The following is a 23,106-nucleotide window of genomic DNA, read 5'->3' as shown; positions in this document are numbered from 1 at the left end:
GCCCGGACAGTAAGACAGTCCATCACAGGGGTAACAAAGCAAGAGCACACTCTCACATCCACACCTACGGCACACCTACCTCATTAATCAGCCTAACAAGCATGCAGTGCTAACCGCTGCATCGCCATGCTGTTGTTGTTATTTTAATAGATGCATTAAAAATTAAATGAAATGTGTAGTCAGGACAGCAGAATCAACTTCTTTATTTTTGCCCAAAATGTTTCTTTCCACCATGGGACCCACATGACGACTTGACAACTCTCCAAAAAATTCGGTACCACCGTGGTGGCAAGTTGAGGCAGAGGCTGACAGAAGAATGAGAGCAGCCCTGTGAGTGAGAGGGGGGAAATTGCTGAAAATGACAGGGGTAGATGGAAGAGAGGGAGCCAACGTTAAAAACAGGGAACAAAAATAAGTTATGACACACAGATGTGCCAAAAAAAAAAAAGGAGTCACAATTAGAAGAGAGGAGCTAAATATATGCCTGCTGCAGCGGAGCCTCATGATCTTTTTACTTCGTTGTGCAAGAACAGAGAGATAACCAAACTGTAAAGCACGGCGGTGTGCTTGGTCAGCATGAAGGATTTGACATGTTTGCACTTTTTCTGCCCTTACATGGCTTTTTTTTTTCCGACAGACTTTTCTTTTTCATGTTTTAGATTGTGCATAAAGATCAGGGTAAAAGACTCAGGGCTCTTTTGAAAGATGTCGAATAATTTAGTCTTTAAAATGCTAATTTGTCCTTTAAATGGAAGACAAATTAGTTCTAAGATAATTCTGACCTTGTGTCACTTGATTGGCTTCTAAAAGCTTAACGAGAGAGAGAGAGACTGACTGGACTCCTTATGCAGTCATCTCTTCTCTTTTGGCCTGGTTCCCTGTGGCTTTCATATATAAATATATGCACACAGAAATGAAGAATGGTTGCTTTTTTGAACCTTTATGCCATATTATTTATAATGTTATTATTTAATAGTAAAAATGTGTAGCCTATACAGGGAAATAAAACAGTGGTTAACATGGACGTTCACACATAAATGTCTCATCAGTATGAATTCCAAATCCAAAAAAGGAAAGTCATTGAGGAAAACTGAGAATGTTTAGACACATTTCTTTTCTGGCTAAAGTTTCTGTCACACAGGCCTCGAGACTATTCAGAGACCACCTGGCAGCTGCTGGTCACCGGAGGAAAAACGCATATTTCACAACCGATCGGCACGTAGTTTCTGTGAAATCAGTTACTAAAGCATCAGTGACTCCCTGGCAACCTGAGGTTGCTTCAGAAAAATGGGTATTCCATGATCAGTTGGCAAATTGCTGCTTGAAGATGTTGGCAGTTACGGGGTGAAACTGCTCACAAATAGATCTATTGTGCTGTACCAAAAAACTCCTTGAAATTGCTTTTGGTTGCTAGCAGGTTGTCACAGTTGCCCAATGTCACCTGCTAGTCTCTGAGCGATAGAAAAAGATGAAGTTCAGCTTCAAGTTAAAAGGCGAACCTTTTAAAAAGTGTTGATGATGCAACTTTTACCTTGAAGGTGAACATTGCCCATTTCTGGTTCACGTCACTCCTTTTCTAATTTTACTACCACAGGTAGCAAGTATTTACAGACACGTCAGCATCTTCTGTGCCAACTGGCAAATGACTGGCAATCACCCAAAATAATAAAGAGGCTTTTTGTGCAGCTCCCTGCTGGAAACAGAGAGACCTGTGGTTGCCAGATGGTTGCTGAGCAGTTTTCAGGCCTGCATGACCATACCAGTATGCTTCAGCTGTGGCTGGACTTTACCCTGCCTCTCACCCTGTGGTGACTGGGATAGGCAACAGCCCCACCGCGACCCTGAATCAGATAAGCGGAATAGGATGGATGGATAATCGACTGCTGCATATTTTATTTAATATCAAACATACTGTGTGTCTGTATAGACCTGAACATGCTGATTGATATGTTCAAAGAATTTTGGGTTTTCTTCCAGTTTCATTAAACGCAACAAGAAGAATTAAAATTAAAATTAAAATCAAAATCACGAGTGCCAAATAATCATCCACCTAATGTTAATAAACAGTTTGTATCTGATCAGCTCTCTTTCTCTCTCTCTCACACACACACACACACACACACACACACACACACACACACACACACACACACACACACACAGGCATCAAGATATGCTTGAGCTGCAGAGGATGTCTGGTTTTACAGCTGCAGGACATCAGTGAACTATGTAAATTAATTCCTGTCGATTTAATTGCTCAGTACACTTAAGGGATGTAATTTACCTGTGCCAGCAACATATTTAACCCCCTAACTCCTTATTTGTTCAAAGTTAACTTCACTAAAACTTCACGGCGTTCATTATGCTGGTTCTACGGTGTGCACTGACAAAAAAAACAGCGCCTTGAGCTGCACACCTTCAACAGCTCATCCGCTGAACTGAGGTAAACACGGCTCTGTGTGATGGATACAAAGTCCCTGATACGCGAACACAGAAGGGAACAAAAAGAAATGCTGGCAGACGGGCAGCTGAAAAGACCCAAGTGCCAGAAATACGAATCGGATCAGGGCAGAGGCTTAAACGAATAATAAACGACAAGAGTCAGCATAAAAGAAGCAGCTGGTACAATAATGTAGAACAAGAGGAGGAAGACACAACTGAGAGAAATAACATGTACCAGTGTGCACAAGGCCAAGCAGGGATATAAGATAGAATCAGTTGTGCATTCTGGGTGCACATGTAATTTTACCTTTGTTCTCTAAAACATTGTATTAGAAGAGACACCGATACTGTACAACGTGCCGGCTTTAAAGTAAAGAAACAACTCCTCAGAGAAACTGCTAGTATGAGCATTTCCGACTTTCTTGTTTCAGTTGTCAACAGTTAATAAAATGACTCAGAAAATGTCCACTTGCACGAACCTTTGACACCATTAGCTTAAAAAGCAGTTTTCAGTGCAGTGATTGTAGGTGTTCCTCTTATTCAAATCAAACTACTACGCACTGAAAAAGTACTCCTTCACCTCACTGTAGAATACGTCATCCAGACTTTCCTGTAAGCCTGTACTTACAGTTCAGCAAATGCATGTCATTTTTACCTCAGATGTACTCAGAGGAGGGTGTTATTGGCAAGGAAGCTGGGTGTCAGGAAGCCTGCGTGTCAGACAAGCTGACTGGTTCTCCAAAAGTTTAGTTCAGAAGAGAAAACATGAATGCGTTTTCAAGCTTCAGCCACTAGATTGGTTGAAACGGGAGAGAAACAGTATGTTTAACCTTATGCCTTTTCAACTGGGGATGTGTTTTCTTTACATCCCTGTGTCATTTATTCATAAATTATAAATAATGAGAAAAGTACCCATCACCCTTAGGCAATAAACAAACATCATCAGGTTCAAAAATGGAAGGCTCAAAGAACGAAATTACCTATTGTTAAACCATAAATGACGTTATTGCATCGTTAGAGTCATCTAAAGAAAACAGAAAGGTGCTTTACAACCTTTTCAGTATTATTTTTTAGCAACCTTGTGCTGCTTCTACCTTGAAGCCTCCCACTGTTGGAGGTGGCGTTGGTTACAAGATTTGCTGTCCTGTGTGGGAGCTTTCACTCTCTGCACTGTTGGTGCTTAAGTGCAGCAGGCACGCTGGAGATTTAGCTGTGTGGGTTTTATCTGTCACCGTGCCTTACAGGCAAGCCGGTACAGTATCAACTATAGTTCTGTTTCAGACTTTGAAGAGACCTGCGTTGGCTGAGAAAAGAATTGATCTCACTGAGAGTACAATGTGATCAGAATGCATCCACCTCCACTCTGCAGGACCTTCCATGTGTCTCAGCGACTGTCGCAGAAACACATGGAAGCTCATAAAGAGTGCTGATCTGCTTACTGCGGTGTATAATGTCAGTCAGGCTCTTGTTGACTTCACATTCCTGTCTCTAATGTAATAAAAGCCTGGAAACAAAAGAAATGAAACAGCTTTTTACAGTTAAAAATAATCTGTGGATTCTACAAGCACCCCAAAAAGTTTCATATAAGAAAGTTTTCGCAGAACTCTTTGCAGTTCTGTGCAACAGACAAAAACTAAGTGAATTAGTGAATCAATGTGAATTAAAAGTCTAAGGAGCAGGTTGGTGGTACTAATAAACTGCACTTGATTATATGATAATCAGAAAATGTGAGCACCTCTATAAAAGCAGGTGTGTGTACACACAAAGCCACAATCCTCCCAGGAGTGGAGATCCAAAACATTCACTCTAAGGTCAGTCTTCGCAATGCTCAGAGAAACTAGAAAAACACCTGAAAGCTATATCTCAGACTCTACAGTCCTCAGCTAGCATGTTAAATGTTAATGACAGGACAATTAGAAAAAACCTGGACATGTTTGGCTTGTCTGGAAGGGAAAGCCTCTTCTTTCTTAAAAGAACATGGCAGCAAGGTTTAGGATTGTAAAGTTGCCCCTGAACAAATCACAAGACTTCTGGTGCAATATCACTAGCACAGATGAGATCAAAGCGGAAATGTCTGGTAAGAATAATAAACCACATTTGGTGAAACGCAAACACAGCATATCAGCACAAACAACTCACGCCAATGATGATGATTTTGGGATTGTTTTACAACCACAGGTGCTGAGGTACCTTGCACTCCTTGGGTAAACCAAGAACTCCTCCACATACCAAAGTATTCTGATCATGAAACAGTATAATGATCCCAAACACAGCAGCAACTCTACATCAGAATTTCTGAAAAATAGAGAATAAGAGGCTTTGCAATGGCCCAGAAAAAGTCCCCTGACTGAAAAAACTTGACTGAAATGCTGTGCCAGAGCTTAAGTGAGCTGTGCATAAACAAATGGCAGCAAAGAAGAGTGGGCCTAAATTCCTCCGCAGCGTTCTTAGAGACTCACAAAGTCAAACAGAAATCCGTTCCTTCAGGTTCATGCTGCTAAACGTAGGTTCAACTGAATCATGGGGTGTACTTAGTTTTTCACAGGACCGCCACAGAGTCCTGTGAAAAACTCTGAACCTTGTAAATACACTTTGATGTTTGTTTGAGAATCTTAATGAGCAAAATCATATTAAAGATGCATTCTGATTGCTGCAGCATGTAATTTATTCAAAGAAGCCCGCTTTATTGATCTACCCAGGCAGCCTGGCCTGGATAGATCAATAAAGCATAAGTCTGATGTACAGTAGTTTCTGTAGCTCAGAAAATGTTGAACTGAGGTTTTGGCAAAAGAAAGTAGTTACTGAGATCATAAATCAAGAGAAGTGCAGGGTAATTTTCTAATGGACTTGTATTCAATCACTATCTTCAAGGATGTAAATTTGAGGCACTTCTCTTTCAATCCTGGAGGCCACATCTTTCTTTTACATACAGCCTCTGGGTGTTCCTTGTTTTACGACTGCAAGGCGTCTATTCTAATCTCTGAAGAGCGTCAACAATTAAAGATCCCTAAACTAAAACCACCATGGAATCAGATAAACACCAGGTGGCTTTCTCTTGTTTATGGTTAAAAGGTGTTGTGATTACAGCTAAATAAGATAAATGTCAGCACTGATAAGACAGCACACTAGCAGTCCAATCTATGCCTTTCATTTTGCAGTACCATAAAAACACCCAAACACTTCCTGAATTAAATATGAATCCTTAAATTAAAAGCTGTTCCTGAGCATAATTTGCAGGATCCCAGGTTGTTCACGGGTATCTAACACGACTTACGTTTTGACAAAGGGGTCAGAGTAGCCGTTGGAGTCCATGGCGGCCAGATGGGCGCAGCGTATGATCCCAACCAGCAAGCAGCCCTTCTCCGTGTTATAGCACAGTGACACCAGGATGCGGCCACGCTGGGGACACAAGAAGCTACAGTGTCAGACAGAGCACCTGTTTCCACTCTGATATTTCCCTCTTCAGCGAATAACCACAGCGGGAAATCCTGCGGCCGGGTCAGCAAAGTTTCTCAAAACACCTGAAATACTTTCACCATGTAGGATATAGCGTGTTAGCCGAGAGGTTTGGAATTAAAGCTCATAATTAAAGGTCTTATCTGGGCTGGAAAAAATGACACTGCTGCCTTCTCCTTTTAATCTCCAGGTTGAACCGTAAGCCGAGTCTAATCAGAGACCAAAAGCTATTAGCCTTCGTCTCTGGAATCACAGAGAGACGTGAGATAATCACCACCAGGGGAGGAAAAAAATCAGTGTAGTGGCAGTGGTACTGGTCTAAATTACAAACTGTAGCTTCTCTATCAAAGGTCATGCCTTAAACATATATACTGATTAAAAACACATAATTAAACTTCCTCTAAGATTATGGAAGTAGATGACAGATTAGGATTAGGACTGTTGGAAGGATAAATTGCATGAGACATGGGAGATTAATAAGGCAGTGGGTCATGTTTTAGTTAAAAAAAACAACGATAATGATAAAGAGGTTGATATCATTACCTCCTCTTCTGCAACTAGCGCTCCCTGCTCCTGTGTTTGATTGTTAGTTTCTTTATTCTGAAATAATAAAGACAGGAAGAGAGATCACAGTGCATAGTACATTGCATTTTTCTGTAATGCTCTAATGTAACTTAGTAATCACATTGCAGTTCGTAAGCACATCATTGAGACGTTATATTGCATGTAAGGAAAAAAAGTGCATCTGTCAGCATTGATGGTGCTTTACCAGATGTGCAAGTGCCATGTCCATGGACACAGTATTGCAGATGGAGGCTTTTGAACTGATAACAACCTGCATGGTCCCTCTTCTCTTTAGTCTGTAAGGCGTGACGCTCATGTTTTCCAGAAATAAATTCACATTTGGTTTCCTCTGACAGAACAGTTTTCCACTTTGGCTCAGTCCATTTTGACGGGCTTAGCGGAGATAGCAGTGTTTCTGGGTCTTGCTCACATATGTCTTCTTTTTTGCATTATGGAACTTTAACCTACACTTTTGGACAACACATTAAATTTCCAGAAGTGTTGCTGAGTCCATGCAGTGTTTTCCATGACAAAATCTGTTTTTAATGCAGTGTCACGATGATCACAGTCATCCTGTGCTGAAGCCTTCACCCTTGCTCACAGAGATTTCTCCAGATTCTTAGTCTTCTAATGAAGCTTATGCGTAAGTTCGAGACGGCTGATCGACTGTCTCACATCTGTCTGCTCCCAGGTGTTGCCGGCTAAATCTAAGCTTCTCGTCACTTCCACTTTCCCACGCTATCAAGCTGTTTGTGACATCAAAGCTCTAGTCCAATCATCTTTCTCCGCTTTAAATCTCACTGCGCATCTGTCATTTCCTTTGCGGACCCCTTCGTGCAACCCACATCACCTAAACCTTCTTTCTATGTGAAGACCATGCACATACATAATAAATATCACATATTTGTCCACACAAACACGCACACAGAGTAATGTACACATACCTGTGCAATTCTCTCCAGGCCCATGTTGTAGCGTTTGCTCTCGCCTTCTTTCAGTTTCTTCAGAGCCACTCTCACCTCTCCGATGAATTCATTTCGTCCTAGTCTGTCCATGTCACAGACGCACAGCCTTCAATAGACAAGAGGCGCAGGCGAATTAGTGGCAAGTTTTCAATCCCTCTTGCAACTGTGCTGCTCTGCCCCAAAGTCTTGAAGCAAGCAAATAATGCACCAAAATATCCAAATGGCATCTGAACAGTGCATCCGCAACACGAGATCAGTCCACTGTGTGTTTTGGGTTTTTTTCTCATTGTCTTGCGCCCATCAGACATACCACTCCCATGTAAGAGGCATAAGATGTTTTAAAAAAAGCATTTTCCACAGGAGCTAAAAGAAAAATAATGATGCGTGCTGGCACATTAAATCTACAGGGATCTCCTGGAATAAAATCTTTAATCTCTCACACACACATTGTTTCACTGCAGAAATCATGGATTTGTTTGTACGTATAATATGAATCAATGTATAGCTGCCTCTATAGTTTATTTCTCTTTAGATGCACTCGGAATTTAAAGCGAGACAACTAAATCAATAACTTTGTCTCTACTGCTACAAAACTGGTTCTGTAAAATGATTTCTTCCACCGAGAGCACTTATTCAAACTGATGGTTATGTTTGATAGAAAGCGAGTTTTTCATCAGCTACAGTTGAGTCTTCACAGCCCATCGCCCGCCACAATACTCTCTCTGCTCCGATATTCCCAGAGGGACTGTAGCTGCTTCACCTCTTTCTTCACTGTCTCATTCTAAACCTCTCTCGCTCTCTCTCTCTCACACACGCACATTCTTCACACACACCTTCCCCCTCTTCCTGTTCTGTCCCTGTCCTGCTGACATTTGGACTTTTGACATGCTGGTTCCAGTCTTTTAGTCATAACGGATGAGTATCTCTAGCAGAAGCTTCAGAACAGCTCTGACTCACGACCACGGCTGTCAGATGATTTATGTCCCTTTGCTCTGTCATACATGTAGGGTGTCTGTACTGAGACAAAGGTTGGCGGGCAATGTGACACCATTTCTGCTCAAACTTCTTCTGTGATGATTTTTCTTTCATTTCCCCAGTTTAGGAGTTCCTATAAAACCAAGCAGATGCTGGTAGAATCTGTTCAACCTCTTGTGCCAAGTTTGGTTTGATATTATTGATAAAATCCACCACATGAGAGTAAAATTAGGGTTTCCCATTCATAGTGTTAAAAACAACTACGAAGACTGGCACTAAAATGGCTTTATACTGTGCTGTGAAAAAGTCTAGAAGCACCATTCGTTTTTTTATACTTTGGTAAGAAAAGGGGAAATAGGTGCAGTGATTTATTGAAACATGTGCAAACATTCATGGAAATATGGTATATAAGGCAAAAAAGATTTACAATACTTGAAAATCTATTTTTGGTATAACAACCTTTATTCAACAGGGCCTGACCTCCCTCAGACAAGCTTTTGTGTAATTTGGTTAAGTAGTGTTTCCTATGATAGTGTCGTCTGTCCAGACGATCCCACAATGCATCAATAATGTTGAGGTCCCGGCTCTGGGGAGGCCAATCCATGACTGATAGTGTTCTACTGTGATTCTTTCTGTCCAGGTATTACACAGCGGCAGTATGCGGGATCACTTTCATGCTGAAAAATGAAGCTGTTGGTGATGAGATGGTATTTAATAGTGGTTCAAACTGCATTTTTCTGCATTCATAATTCCATTAATTTAGACAAGATCCCCAACACCACTGGCTGAAATGTAGCTCCGCTGTGTCCACAGATGGCTGTACACACTCACCCTTCTCCTGATATTGAAGATAATCTGAACTAAAATTTTTAAATTGGGATTCATCACTCCATCGGACCTGTTACCACTCATTTTCAGTCCTGTTCTTGTGTGATTTGGCATACCTCAGCCTTTTCTTTCTGTTTCCCTTCATTAAGAATGGCTTCTTAAAAGCCAGCCCTTCACTGAGATAGTTTCTAATGAGGCTTCAGCAAACTGAAAGGCCAGATGTATCTTTCAGATCCTGTCTTAGGTCTTTGCTGCAGGTTTTCCAATTTCTTAAGGGTGTGCCTTTCAGATCGTGTTCATCTGCTGTGGTTTTTATGGCTGCCACTTCTTCTTTTGTCTTTCATTTTCTACAGATTTTCTGACGACACACTGCACACAGTGCGGAGATATGCCAGGTTTTCAGCTAATGTCTTTTTGGAAATCACAGTTTTGCTACATAAATACTATTTTCTGCCCGTCGAACTGTGTAATCGTTCACATTTCTTGTAATTCTACAAATTACTGATGTGTTTTTGTGACATCTAGTTAGTGTGTTTAAAGATACAAGATCGAGTTAGGTGACTTTTAATGCTTGAATGATTCATAGGTCAGTATTAAGTGGCATAAAAAACACAATTTCCTTATCAGGGTTGTCAGGTCTCTGTGTGATAAAAACCAGCCAATTAAAATGAACCCAAAAACAGTCCAGATCGTATTTGAGGCAGGCAAACTCTAAAATGACAAGTTTGATCTCATAATGAAGTCACAAAAGCAAGAGTTATTACAGCTCTCTTCTATTACAGACATTAATCTTTACCAGTATTTAGTTTTAAACAACAATTGAAGCACAGCATTCACGAGGCGTTGTCTGTGTAAACTTTCATGGCTGTTGATAGTTCAGTTTAAAGCCAATTTATAAAGCTGAGTCAACTCCAACAACAATATCATCACCACCCAACATCTAACACCCAGCCAACATATATATTTTTTTTACTCCTTGATCATATTTGTACCTGACTGAATCTCATCTAAGCCACCTGTTATGGCAATTTCAGCCTCCATCTAATACCAAATCAAGCCACAGATTTATTCCTATCTGCCCACATCCGAGGACGGTGGAAGTCTATTATGAGGCAGAGGCATGGAGAGAGAGAGAGGAAAGAAAGTGAAAGGAGACAGACTCGAGCTGGCACTGAAATCATGTTTGTACTCCTTTAACACGCACGCACGCGCACAAACACACCACATCTCGTGATACCCGGCTCTCATCACACCTCCACATGATCAATTTCTCTGCTGATCATTCAGAGCCTGACAGACGTTTCAGTTGTAAATGTCAGAAGGACTTTTGAAAGATTGTCCCCAAGGTGTATTCATGTTTGACTCATCGCATTTATTTATTTTTTGTGTGCATTAAAATGCACACAAGAGTGGTGTCATTGAAATAAGGGGCTGGATCGTGGTATCACATTATCACTCTCACTGCTCTCTAAATTATTAAAAATACCGCCTAAAGGCAGATTCACACTGCGGCAACTGATGGAGAAATTTTGGGCCTAATCCCACAATCACGTGGCCCCGCAGTGATAAAACAGGCTGAGTCTGTCTCATCCTGAGAATTCAAAAGGAAGCAGATATATCTATAGCGAACTATCAGCGCTGAAGCTGTGCAAAAATGATCTCAAATGTCTTACCCTTCCTGACAATTTTTGCGAGTCATAACCTGAATAAATAAGTGGCAAGGTTGGAGGTTTTTCCAGTCTGTTTTACTGCAGTGGACTTTTCACTCAAGACGAAAGCACCTCCGGCAGCCCGCCGCACCAATTAAAGGATTAGCTGGTATGAGGCCAACCGTAAAGTCTGGATTGAGGACGTTAGTTATTAGTTTACTCAGCTAGTTCATTGTTAATAACAGAATGGACCTCCAGCAGCCCTTAGAGATACAGTCTGCACACTGAAGCATTGAGGCGTTGCATAAAGGATGTAAAGAAAAAAACAATAACGCTGAAACAACTTTGAGGGCTTTTTCAGAACTGTCTTTAATTTAGCCGTTCCCTTTTTGTATTTTGCCTTAGCATAATGGTTTTATATAATCACACTTAGCGCAAACTATTGAATGAAAGATGAAAAAAAGAAATAAATGCATAAACCCACTCACTGAAGAACTCTTTTTTTATGTCCTGTTCTACAAAGAGCAGCGCAGGAGGATGGACTCTCACTCCCACTTTAGCACCATCAGAAGACGCGGTGCTTAAAATTTCCATGAAATCAAAGCCCATATTTGGTACGTGTACAGGGTTTTTCTGCAGTGGCCATGTAACGCATTCACATCTACTAACTATGGCTTTATGCAGTAGCTTTTAGTGGTTAAGCTATCCATTCCTGCACTAGATTCTGACTAAGAGGGATTCACAGCAAATTTCCTTTTGCAACAGAGTCAGATAAAAAAAATGACAAAGCAGCAAAAAGCAATCATGGAAACCCTGATGAATTTGTCACAGAGGTTATCCCATTGGTGTTTTATAGCTAATCATTTCCAACCCCATAAATGCACGACTATTATACACGTATATATCATACGTCTCTAGAGGCCTGGCATTAATATGTGTGAGAATTCATGAATATTTCATGCTGATTATGTCGTAATTTGTTCACAATCCGCTTTAACTTCTGCCAGAGCAACGTCCTCATGGTTACTGCAATGTGGTTGTTTTTGCACAAAGTGCACACCACCTCACTGTTTTTGAGGCAGTGTGATGATGGGCAAATGTGCCATCCTCAGTTATTTTCAACTGTTTCTGGGCAAGAAAAGACTGAGAGGAGTAATTAAATGTAAAAAGAAAAAACCCAGCAAACAAACAAACAAAAACAGGTTTTGCATCTGTTTCACTGACACATTCACCTAACAAGCAAAAATCCCAGGCTATATCCTGGGAGGAGACACAAATCCCTTTGGGGTTGCATCAGGAAGGGCATCCGGCATAAAAATCTCAACATGCAGAGCTGCCTGCTGTGGAGCCCTGCGTGAATATGACAGCAGCCAAAAGTACTTATTTATCTATTTATTTGTTTTTATGAGCACCTGGTGGTAAATAACATGCTGCCACTACCAAAAAAGTGGCAGTAATGCACACCTACAAGCTTTCATTCCTATCTGCCCACATCCGAGGACGGTGGAAGTCTATTATGAGGCAGAGGCATGGAGAGAGAGAGAGGAAAGAAAGTGAAAGGAGACAGACTCGAGCTGGCACTGAAATCATGTTTGTACTCCTTTAACACGCACGCACGCGCACAAACACACCACATCTCGTGATACCCGGCTCTCATCACACCTCCACATGATCAATTTCTCTGCTGATCATTCAGAGCCTGACAGACGTTTCAGTTGTAAATGTCAGAAGGACTTTTGAAAGATTGTCCCCAAGGTATGCATTCATGTTTGACTTGTTGGTTCAGAGTGAACATCAAGTTTGATTTTCTTCAATCACTGCTGAAGACTAGAGCATTAACTTTGGGAAATCCTGATACCCCCTTTTTCCTTTTCTCCAGCTGTGCCCACAGCATCTGTGAGCCAGCATCCTCCAAGAGCGTGAGCCTTTCTGGGATTTTGGCTTCCTAAGTAGATATTTGGCATGGAAAACTACAGAATCAAGTAACTAAATGTCACTGCTTCATCTGTCCCGAGTGCCAGAATGCTGATGCAACCCAGTTTGACAGCTACACAATCCAGAGCTCCTTCTGTCTGATACAAACTCCTAATGTTTTTTGCTCCAGATCTGCTTATTCATGAATGAGTCGAAAGCTCCTCATCAGGTAAATCACCTGAAGCACTGTCATTAACACAATACCTCCAATTTCAGAGCAAACGCAGCTATCAGCTAAACCTCCTTCAGAGCCACTGTGCTCCTGTGACATCACTGTGCCTCGGCTCACTCAACGTAACAGTGAAACACTTTTTTGTGAGGATAAATGAGGAGGAAAAAGACAGCTCCTTCTCTTACTTCAGCACTATAAAAAAAACAGAAACAAATTACTCTGTCACTGCAAGCTGGAAACAAAAAACAGCTGAATTTATATAAAGAAATAAGTAAGAGCTTCCCATTAGATCAGAGGTCTACATACTGCGACACTGTGTGCCCAAAAACTGAGGTGACCAGATTTTTTCTTCACTCACAGCACGGGTATATTTCAGTATGACAATGCCAGTTTTCATCCTTTTTCACACATTTGGCCCCCACAGAGCCCAGACCTTAACCCCTGTGAGAATCTTAGGGATATGCTTTAGGAGAAGACCTTACGCAGCAGCTCTGGATGGAAATAAATGTTGTGACACTGCATAAGCTTATGGAAATGATGCCAGAGTGGATGCTCGCTGTCATCAAATATGAAGGCGGTCCAATGAAATATTAGGGTGTGTGACTTTTGTTGGCCAGCCAGTGTAAATCAGGTCTCTCTATAGCTGCTAGACATGAGAGCACAATGGCAAACAGCTGCTTAAGGAGTGGACCAACGACTGTTACATAACAATCATGGGCTACACCATGTTAACACACTTAAATATAAGGGACTATAGCCTTATGACAATCTACTGAATCAATATGAAGACTAGTTTGTGCAGAACAAACATGCCAAACAACACAACTTTGTATCACGTATCAGTTTGTAACACAGCTATGCGACTTTACTCGAGTGGTTCGCTCTCACCACCCTCACGGCGCCTCCTTTTGGCCGCAGCTGTTTTCAAAGAGTCACTCGCTGTACATTACCCGCTCGACACCAAATCCACAGACAAACTCAGTTACTGCAGGTTTAGGACTGCGTGGACGTAATCCTTGCGCTTACATAAAAACACATCACTTAAACACAGGACCTATTGGATGTGACAGGACGGCCCAGTTTGACAGTGCACTTTGCACTCTCCAGGCCTTCGGGCGAGTCTACGAGAATGCCGAGTCTGGGCAGAGTCCCTCCCTCTCAGCAGTGCACAGAGCACAGGGATCAAATACTGCAGCATCCCCAGCAGAGCAGATGCAGCAGGGCACAACCCCAGCGAGTAAACATCTCTCTGGGGATCCCTATCTGCTTTCCCATTCTCTGACTTCTTGCCCCTTTCTAGGGAGTAATGAGAACAAAGTCTGTTTATTGTCTGAGGTATTGTGCTAGTGCCTGAACTCATCCAGAGAGACACTGATCCAATTTTAAGCCTCCCCTTCTCCTCCGTTCTCCTTACTTTCAGACAGTGTCTCATTTACTGTCTCATATATATTACTGTCCTCGTTCTTTCGTTTCTTTGGCCACCCCTTTTGAGAAAACTCCTCCCCAGCTCTCTACTCGTTTTTTTGTCTTCATTCATCATTTCATCCATCTTACACTCTACTCCAGCTACTCTCTCACACTGCCAGTTGACCTCTTGGATTCTCTGCGTCCCTCTTTTCTCTCGTCTTTGTCAGTCTTGGCCTCCCTAGTTTCCTCTTCCACGCACCCTCATCTGTCACTCGACATCATTCGCACTCGACGCCACTTCTCTCTCTCTCTCTCTCTCTCTCTCTCTCTCTCTCTCTCTCTCATCATCATCATCATCTCTTGCTTGGCACTGGTCACACTCCACCTCCTCCTCTTTCTCATTTTGGCAACCCAGAGCCCCCCTGCTGGTCTGTGGCTGTGAGCTATGTCCTTGAACAAAGGTCAGGTGGGTTTCCTCTAGTTTGAGGGGCCTCTCCTCAAGCTGTTGTTTGCATGTCAAGCGTGGGTTTTTTGTGGCTTTTTTGGGTCGGGAGAGTAAATGTTTTTGTCTCAAACGTACACGCTCAAGGACATTTGTTGTTTGAGTGTTTGTGTGTGTATGTGTGTTTTCTGACTACATGCAGATGAAGGGCCATGCATGATCTTTCCTGCCAGTGATTGCCCTTGACATGGACACAAGAGGATAAGCAACACACCTGACTGCCAGCCTCTGTGTGTGCTGAGTAGATGGGACTCATGTGCGTGTGAGTAAATGCACTTCCCTGTGTGTGCATGCACGAATGCGTGCATAGCTTCTCCGCTGCATTTCCACAGGATAAACAATGCTATCCAAACCTATTATGAATCCTCTGACTAAACTGACACTGATTACATGTTCACAAACAAAACACACAAAAAACTCTGCCTCTGAATCAGCGCACAGACGGGCACGCGTGCGTCAGAGTTTTTGGGCCAAGATGGCTACGTTTGACCTCAATCACTCCGCATGCAGGACGATGTGGGAGGAAGGAGGGCAGAGCCTCCTGGCAAAGCCAACACCTGGGCAGTTACTGCAGCAGTAGCAAGTGGAACATTTGGCTGGTGTCACTGGGCTGGAATAATGAATTACAGTACCTGGAAAAGCCCACTGGGAAGCAGACTGGCTGTTGGCAAGTCACTGGAGGGTTTCAAGTTTGGGTTTTCATCATTCACATAATAAATTTTGGCTCTCAGGGAGGGCGGGGGTGTAACAGCAGGACTGAAATCCAAAGCTGAGTGCCTACCTGAGCGTTTTGGTGGTCATGTCTGCTGCAGTGATGCCGTGATACACCAGCGTTTCGTTCCACACAGGATTCAGTGTGTTTTTCAGGGTTTTTGTGCGTAGTTTGTTTGCCTGCAGAGGAAAAGCGAGACAGATGAAAAGAGAGTCACAGAAAGGCGAAGACCTAAAGAACAAACAGAAGAGTCAGGAATGTTCAAAGGGCAGGAGAGCAAATTCAATAGCTCAGATTCACATAATACAAGAAAAAAATAAGAGAGACAATAGATCAAGAAAAAAGAAAGTGAAAGAGTGGGGACGCATCATTTTTCACTGTCCCTTTGGACATCACAGACATCTGCTGCCTGGGCTATTAAAAAAAGAAAAAGAGGTGAAAGCACGCACGGCTACCTTCACCTCACCTGTCCGTCTGCTTCCTTCTCAACATGATTAGAGAGTGCATTAGCACCAGCCAGACCTCCAAAACAAACACCGCGTCTCAAACGCAACACGACACAGCAGCCAATTAAACCGTGCAACACAATCATCATGAAAAATTAAACCTTTCCAGAAGAGGAAATGCTCCCGAGCTCCTAATGGCTTCAGCAACCATAAATAAAGTTTGCATCTACGTGCTGCCTCGCTTGTCTTCAGGGAGTTCTAAGCTTGTTTGATTTTTATCTCAGGTTTAATCAGGATGCTTATATACTTGTATATATATGCATATATGCTGTATTTGGATTGCATCCCATAAAACGTCTTCAATTTCTACAAACAAGTAGGACCATGATGAGACACTGGCAGAACGAACTGACGGGTTAGTAAAGTGCAGATGTGTGTTTTTGTGTATTTTCTCCCTCTGTTGAAAAAATACATTAATAAACAACAGTTACTTTGCATATTTTAATTTGACTGCAAGTCTTTTGCTTAATGGAGTATTTTTGTGCTGTTGCTCTTCTTTCACCACTGCAGGCTATGCAAAATTATACTGTATGTATGTTACAAATACACATTTCCCTCTTAATACCCTCCTGCTCGTGTCTGAGGCGTGTGTGAAGTCAGATGCCTTAACTCTCGTCCTCTCTGCCACTGTCAGCTTCTTGCTATAATGCCTCAGGGCCAGAGGCTGAATGCTCCATGCCATCTTCTTTCTCTTTGTCTGTTTTTGTCCCCTCGTCCTATTGTTCTGCCTGAGCAGAAATTCCCTCTTCTCCCCTCTTGCCTCATCTCTGTCTCCTCCTCTATTCTCCGTGTCCTGCTGGAAACATCTGGCTTATCGACCGCACTCGGCTCTTCAGAAGTTGGTCGATCGAGGAAAACAAGTGTCTTCGATTCGTGTCATTTGTTTGATTCATCAATGTGCGAGACGAGCCACGCTTAAGCAGCATCACGACTTGCAGCGGTGTTTCACCGCCTGCCGTGTGCGTGCCAGCACAACTCAGCAGAACAGTTATTTTTGTAATACTCATCACTTGTTTGCGCCCGGATCAGATTTGGTTTCTGCTCCATCTTCAAACAAAAAACTTAAAAAAACACCACTTCCGTCTCTGTCACTCCCATCCTCCGTTTTCCCTCTGTACTCCTGCCTTTTTTTGTTTTGCTTTGTTTTTAAATGTTTTATCAGTAGCACTCCATCTGTCCACCACACCACCCCCATCTGTCTGCATAGATCATTTTACATACTTCATACTCCCTCTTCCTCAGTCCCTACTTCCCAAAGCTCTGAATGAATATTCTTTTCATGTCGGTTAGTAATGGAGAGATGAAGATAACGGTGACCATCACAGACGTGCACTAAGAACTACAACTCTATGTGTGTGTGTAAGAGAGGGAAAGTGGGAGCATCTCTGTGTGGTTATGACTAAATCCTTAGCATGTGTCAGCACATGTACAAGGTCACGGTGAGCATGTGTTCTTGTTGTGCACTCGACAGCGAGGGAAGGCGCGCTTAGCTGTCTGCTGGTTAAAGAGTGTGTGTCGGTGGGTGTGAGACAGTAGGAAAGGAAGCAAGGAAACGTGCCGGGGCAGAGGAGAGATACCCCCCACCCCCATGTGGTGGATATTTAGCAAACAGTCATTCATGGATACTACTCATTGACGCCGTCTCTGCGTCCCTCCACCACCGCCTATACCCCCCATCAACAATTGCCTGTTGACGTGAGCCGTGTAACAATCCTCCCTGTTTCCATGACAACCACCTGCTGCTGTCCTCCCCTCATCTGTCTTTCCCTCTCTCCCCCCTGCCCTCCCTGCCTCCACTCCCCCCTTTCTTCCTCTCCTCTCAGTTGTCTCCCTCTCTGCACACTGTTGGTATTTCAAGGTCAAAGAGGGTCACAGGCAGATAGTGAGATAGAGACAGAGATAGGGCTGGCGAAGTGGGGAGGTGAGAATTACAACAATGGGACAGAAGACAGACAGAGGAAGGCTGGAGGACAAAAATCCCCCAGACGTCGTTATGGCACCTTAAGACTTCAGACGTTTGCCTTGTTCGGGCTGTGCCGCCTTCATCGTCTCCACCCGCAGCACTTTCATAACCTCATTTGGAGTCAACTTTGAGCCAAAATGGCCGACAACAGGTTGTATTATGGGGTTGCTGCTGTTGTGGCAAGCTTTATCTTCCCTGCTGCTTGAGCTGAAAACAAGACAAGAGAAGTCCAGTGGACCAGAACGTGTTTGCGCTCGATAAAGAGGAGCACCGGACGAGCTCTGAAACGCTCCCTGCTCGTTGGATTGAAGCGACACACACACAACAAATTAGCTTGCTCCCATGTTGCATTTTTGTTTTTCAGGCTTTTGACCTCTTCATGATGTTTCATAAGGAAGAATCCACAAGGGGGGATTTCACATAGAACTGCATCTGGGTTTTTTTTTTTGGTTTCCTCAGTAAGTGATCTACTTCTACTACCAGTTACTGCGTGACATACAAGCTCAACGACAGTTAGTAACTGGGACATCCCAGCATGGCGGCATGTTACGATAATTGCTGTTGAGGTAAGGGTGAAGCAGTGACCTTGCTAGCCCCAGGGAGAAGATGCAGCTTGACGTATGGATCAGCCAGCCCATTGGAGTCCATGGCTTTCAGTCCCTGTGGACACAAACAGACACACAAACACACAAGTACTATAGTGTCAAAGGTGATGTCATGGTGCCCTCCAACTATTCACACGTAACTGTCAGGGTCAGAAAAAGACAGCACGTACGACGGACCTGTTTGACAGCAGTCACATCTCAGTAGTTCTTCTGGCGGTTTTCTCCCTCTAGGCTAGTGTTTTCTACCTCCTTTGTAATGTCCTCAAGGGAACTGTTCAGTGAGATTTGCATAATTGACATCATGGGAGTGCGTGCAGCATGCAACGGACGGCTCGTGTCCTTGCACGATGACCAAAATGTGTCTGCGAGAGCAACCTAGCAACATTATCCAGCATTACGTCGCGCTGTGAGATGATTTAGTCTTGAACTGACAAGCTGCCGAGGCTACGTGGCAAATTTGTTTCCCTACAAAGGTTGAGAGACAGGAGTCTGACGTCTTCTGCAAACGTAAAAGCATTACAGGAGAATTATTTTCACTGGGCCTTCAAGGAGGATTACGCAACGGCACACATGCAGACAGACAGCCTAGTTATAAAGAAGATTTTACAATTGCGCATACCTTTGCCTTGTGAATAGTACAATGCAGACAGTTGTTTTCTTGATCAAAGAGCAGGTTGAACTCCAGCGTTCCCAGGTAGGCTATAAAAAAGAAGAAAAACAACCACGCACAAAACACACCAATTACTGTCAGTAAAAAGCAGAGACACGTTCAGTCTAACACACACTCAAAAGCTCTGAGTCATATTTGTAGCAGATGGGCTCTTCAAAATACGATGCTGCCTAATATGAATTGATCTGTCTTGTTTGATTACTGTTTGGGAAAGAACAGAAACCAGAGCCCTGCTATTGCAGCGCGGTGTAATAAATCATTAGAGCCGCTGTGTCACATAAAGTGGGAGTGACAAACACACAAACACAAAATGCTTCACTCCACAATTACTCTGCAAGCATATGCTGTGCTTCTGAAAGGGGAAGGGGGAAAAAAGCAGAAGCTCAAATCAAGTAAAACAAGATAATGTTCCACTCTAAACTGCATAAAACAGCGTTGTTTTTTTATGCTGCGGTGCTTAGTCATTTTCGCATGAATGAAAACCCCCGACTTTGAACTTCGAACACAACTTTCCCCACCGCAAAACTCACTGTCATCATCATCAGAGTCGATCAGCTCCTCCCTGTCACCCTCATTCTCCCCTCTTCTCTCGCCATCCTTGTACCCTCCGCCCGTCTCCCCATTGAAAGTCTCCTCTTTCAGGATCTTCTTCTCCCTGGGAGGTGGCGGCGTGCAGGGGTAGTCGTGGAAACGCGGGAAGAAGTCTGAGATCTGTGGGATGGGGAGGATGGGCCCTGGGCACACGTTAATGGCAAAGTGCTCCTGCATAGAGATTTTGACCGGCGAGGGCGGGGGCGGGGCGATAGAGTGGGGCGTCGCCAAGGGGGAGGAGGCGGACGAGGAAGGGGTGGAGGCGGAGGAAGGGGGGATGGCCAGGTGGGAGGTCGAGGGTGGCGGTGGGGGCTTGGAGACACTCATGTGGACTGTCAGACGGGACTGTGGAATAAAAATGGAGAAGTGAAGCGGAGAAGGACAAAAAAAAAAGGTGAGAAAGACAAAGATAATTACACGAAAACACCGTCAGCCTCCTCTGACTCTGTCACACTCCACTTTGCAGGGGGTCAGCGGTTTTCAAAGAGCACACTGGTCTCGTATTCACATGGAAGGATGGGTGAACCCATCACTAGTGGGCACCTTCAAGCAAAGGTCTGAGTCCCCTGAGATGCATTCAGGCTGCACTGAGATGCAAGAACTCTCAGATCTCTGAGATCATTCAGACCACATTCGGAGCTGGTCTGGGCTGTTTCTGTTAGCACTATGTAAGGAGAAAGTTTACCTTTCTGCCAGAAATGCTTTGTCTCTCAAAGCTTTTTAAAAAATTTTTTTTAATATATCTTTCATTATTTTCACTTCTTCAGTTATATACAGGCACCAAAATAGGTAGATATAGCAAAAAATAAAGCCTGCGGTTTAAACCCACCTTCATTTAAATGTTTACTGTGTCTTCCAATCTCTGCGTGGCAGAAAGCCACTGAAGACAAACTTTTCCCATGAGAAATGTGCCCTGCACCAGAGTGAAGGACCACTTACTCAATCCACACCCTCCACATAAGTGGATCCAGCTAGTATTTATTTGTCTTCTTCTTTTATTTTCTGGCAGACTATGCACAGGGAGCGCGTTGCTGCCTCCCACGGGTTAAAATCAACACTATATTTCCATGTGTTTATTTGCATATGGAGCAGGGAGGTGAAAATCCAGTCACAGGTGGTCATGACACGCATCTGCAACATCCTGTGAAAAACTGAAATGTGTTCCTGTTTTAATCCACTGATGAAATCCTGACCTGTCAAAAGCCAAAATAGAATTTGCCAGAACCTTTGGCACTTCAAGCATGACTCACACATTGTGTCAGCACCGAGTCTGTGCTCTGAATGAATATTCAAATGCAATGCTGTAGAGTATGAACAAGAGATGTCACTTGTGTATCGGTTCTCAAATCCATCCCTTACCGCCCTCTTTTCCCTCTTCTCTCTCTCATCTGCAACTCCCCGGAGCAATATTTACATAATACTACTTGGAGCCTTTCTCAGTCCTTAGCATATTTGTACCTAAATGAAGCATAATGACTGTTTCTAGACTCCATCATCATTAAGCCAAATGCTCTAATTTCCTATTTTCCTGGCAGTAATTAAGAAATACTGAAGATGTCCTATCTCATGTACTCCCACGGTGCTCTTGAGTCTTTAATATTTCAAGATCCTGTTTGATTTTATTGGTCACAGTAAAAAAAGAAAAACAAAAAAACCCAACAACAACAAAAAAAGAAAAACCAACTTCAGACTGTTTACTGTCGCTGTCCCAGATTAAAATGCTAAATATAAAAATAACTCCATTAAAGAAAAAACTGGCTTAGTGTGTGCAAAAATATACAGATGCACTTCATGAACGAGCATGACGAAGTCACTGTCGACAGCCACATCACAACAGCAGGTCATGTGAGGATGCACGCCAGTCGTCATCCTTCCTATATGTTTCACATGTCCATGATGTCACAGCTTTTTAGATTCAGCTGGTGGCATCTGCTCCTTAATATCTGAGCAGTTTGTGTTTCACACACATCTTTCCAAATAAAAGGGTTTCGCTCTTTAGTGTTTGACTGATTCAACTTGATTCGTTTGTTGAAGGCACAAACGTTTCCTTAACTTGAAAAGTTGCGTGTGAAAGTGCTGAAGCAGTTTTCATTGCGGATGACTTTCCTATTAATTAAAAGTGCACAGAAAAAAACCTAACGCATGTTTCAAGAGCATCTTTCTCTTATCTGTCAGATAAGAGAAAGATGCAATGATAAATCGGTCGAATGGTGTTGCAAACAAGTCAGCATTCGCTGACGGCAGCGGACGATATATATTTGTTGTGTCACATCAGTTTTGCACTGGCTAAATGTTCAAATGTAGTGTGATGAAGACCTGAAAGATTTGTTTCTCTTGGCACAGAGGGGGCGATTCATTAGGGAAAAAACAAATAGACTGAAAATATTCTCTTACCAGCTTTTTGGCCAAATTGTTATCACAGTTGCACTAAAAAAATAGTTTTTCACCCTCAGCAAATGTGAGGCAATGAGTCTGAGTAAAATGCAACTGAAATAAATAAAATCAAAGGTTTATTCATGCAAATAATTAATTAATAAGGAAAATGTAATTGGTATAAACTGAGACTGTACTCAAGCAACATTCACTTGACCAGATTCCATTAAATGTAAAATTTTGTAAGAAAATTAGATGAAAAAATTGCATGTAATTAAATTAGTTAAAGTCAGCATTTCAGGCTTTTTTGGGTTTTTTTGACTGTGGGCTGACCAAGGGTCTACAACTCAAAGATAGTTCACGAAAAACAGAAAATCATGGAAAAATTCGGAATCGTTGCCATTTTTGCATAACAAATGACTTAATCAGTCTTGAAAATTGTTATTGATTATTGTCCTGTCAATTTGCACACAGAATAACTGATTGATTGTTTCACCTCCTTTGAAATGAGCTCGAGCTTTAATGAGACTTTGCGGGAATGTCGTTCGATGTCATCTTTTTTCACAGTGAGCTTAATTTCTCCATCTACATGAGTCAGAGCTCGAGCAAAAATCAGCAACGGGGGGAAAAACAAAAACAGACTAACAATGCCTTGTTTTCATCAGCATTGGTGTAGCTCCTCTCCAGTCTACGGTGAAGCTCCACGCACAAACATTCACGTGCATGTGAGGCTGAATTTTAACGCACCTCTG

The 23,106-nt window shown here is 42.8% G+C and overlaps 1 protein-coding gene across 1 annotated transcript in view; it reads right to left on the bottom strand.

The window, feature by feature from the left end:
- The window catches only part of doc2g (double C2-like domains, gamma), a 34,700-nt gene extending 14,380 nt beyond the window's left edge, over positions 1 to 20,320 (bottom strand). The window contains exons 1-7 of the mRNA XM_085355945.1: positions 19,921 to 20,320; positions 19,340 to 19,419; positions 18,701 to 18,775; positions 15,716 to 15,825; positions 7,407 to 7,533; positions 6,442 to 6,498; positions 5,717 to 5,841 (exon numbers count right to left, since the gene is read on the bottom strand). Coding sequence (XP_085212071.1) covers positions 5,717 to 5,841; positions 6,442 to 6,498; positions 7,407 to 7,533; positions 15,716 to 15,825; positions 18,701 to 18,775; positions 19,340 to 19,419; positions 19,921 to 20,308 — 962 coding nt within the window. The 5' untranslated portion in view covers positions 20,309 to 20,320. The remainder of the gene's footprint in view (positions 1 to 5,716; positions 5,842 to 6,441; positions 6,499 to 7,406; positions 7,534 to 15,715; positions 15,826 to 18,700; positions 18,776 to 19,339; positions 19,420 to 19,920) is intronic.
- Positions 20,321 to 23,106: the final 2,786 nt, after the last annotated feature.

Source organism: Diplotaxodon limnothrissa, linkage group LG6 (assembly GCF_057381915.1).
Source record: "Diplotaxodon limnothrissa isolate DT_005_m linkage group LG6, D_limnothrissa_male_GT1.1, whole genome shotgun sequence".
Classification (NCBI taxonomy): domain Eukaryota; kingdom Metazoa; phylum Chordata; class Actinopteri; order Cichliformes; family Cichlidae; genus Diplotaxodon; species Diplotaxodon limnothrissa.
This window is presented reverse-complemented; position numbering and strand designations above follow the sequence as displayed.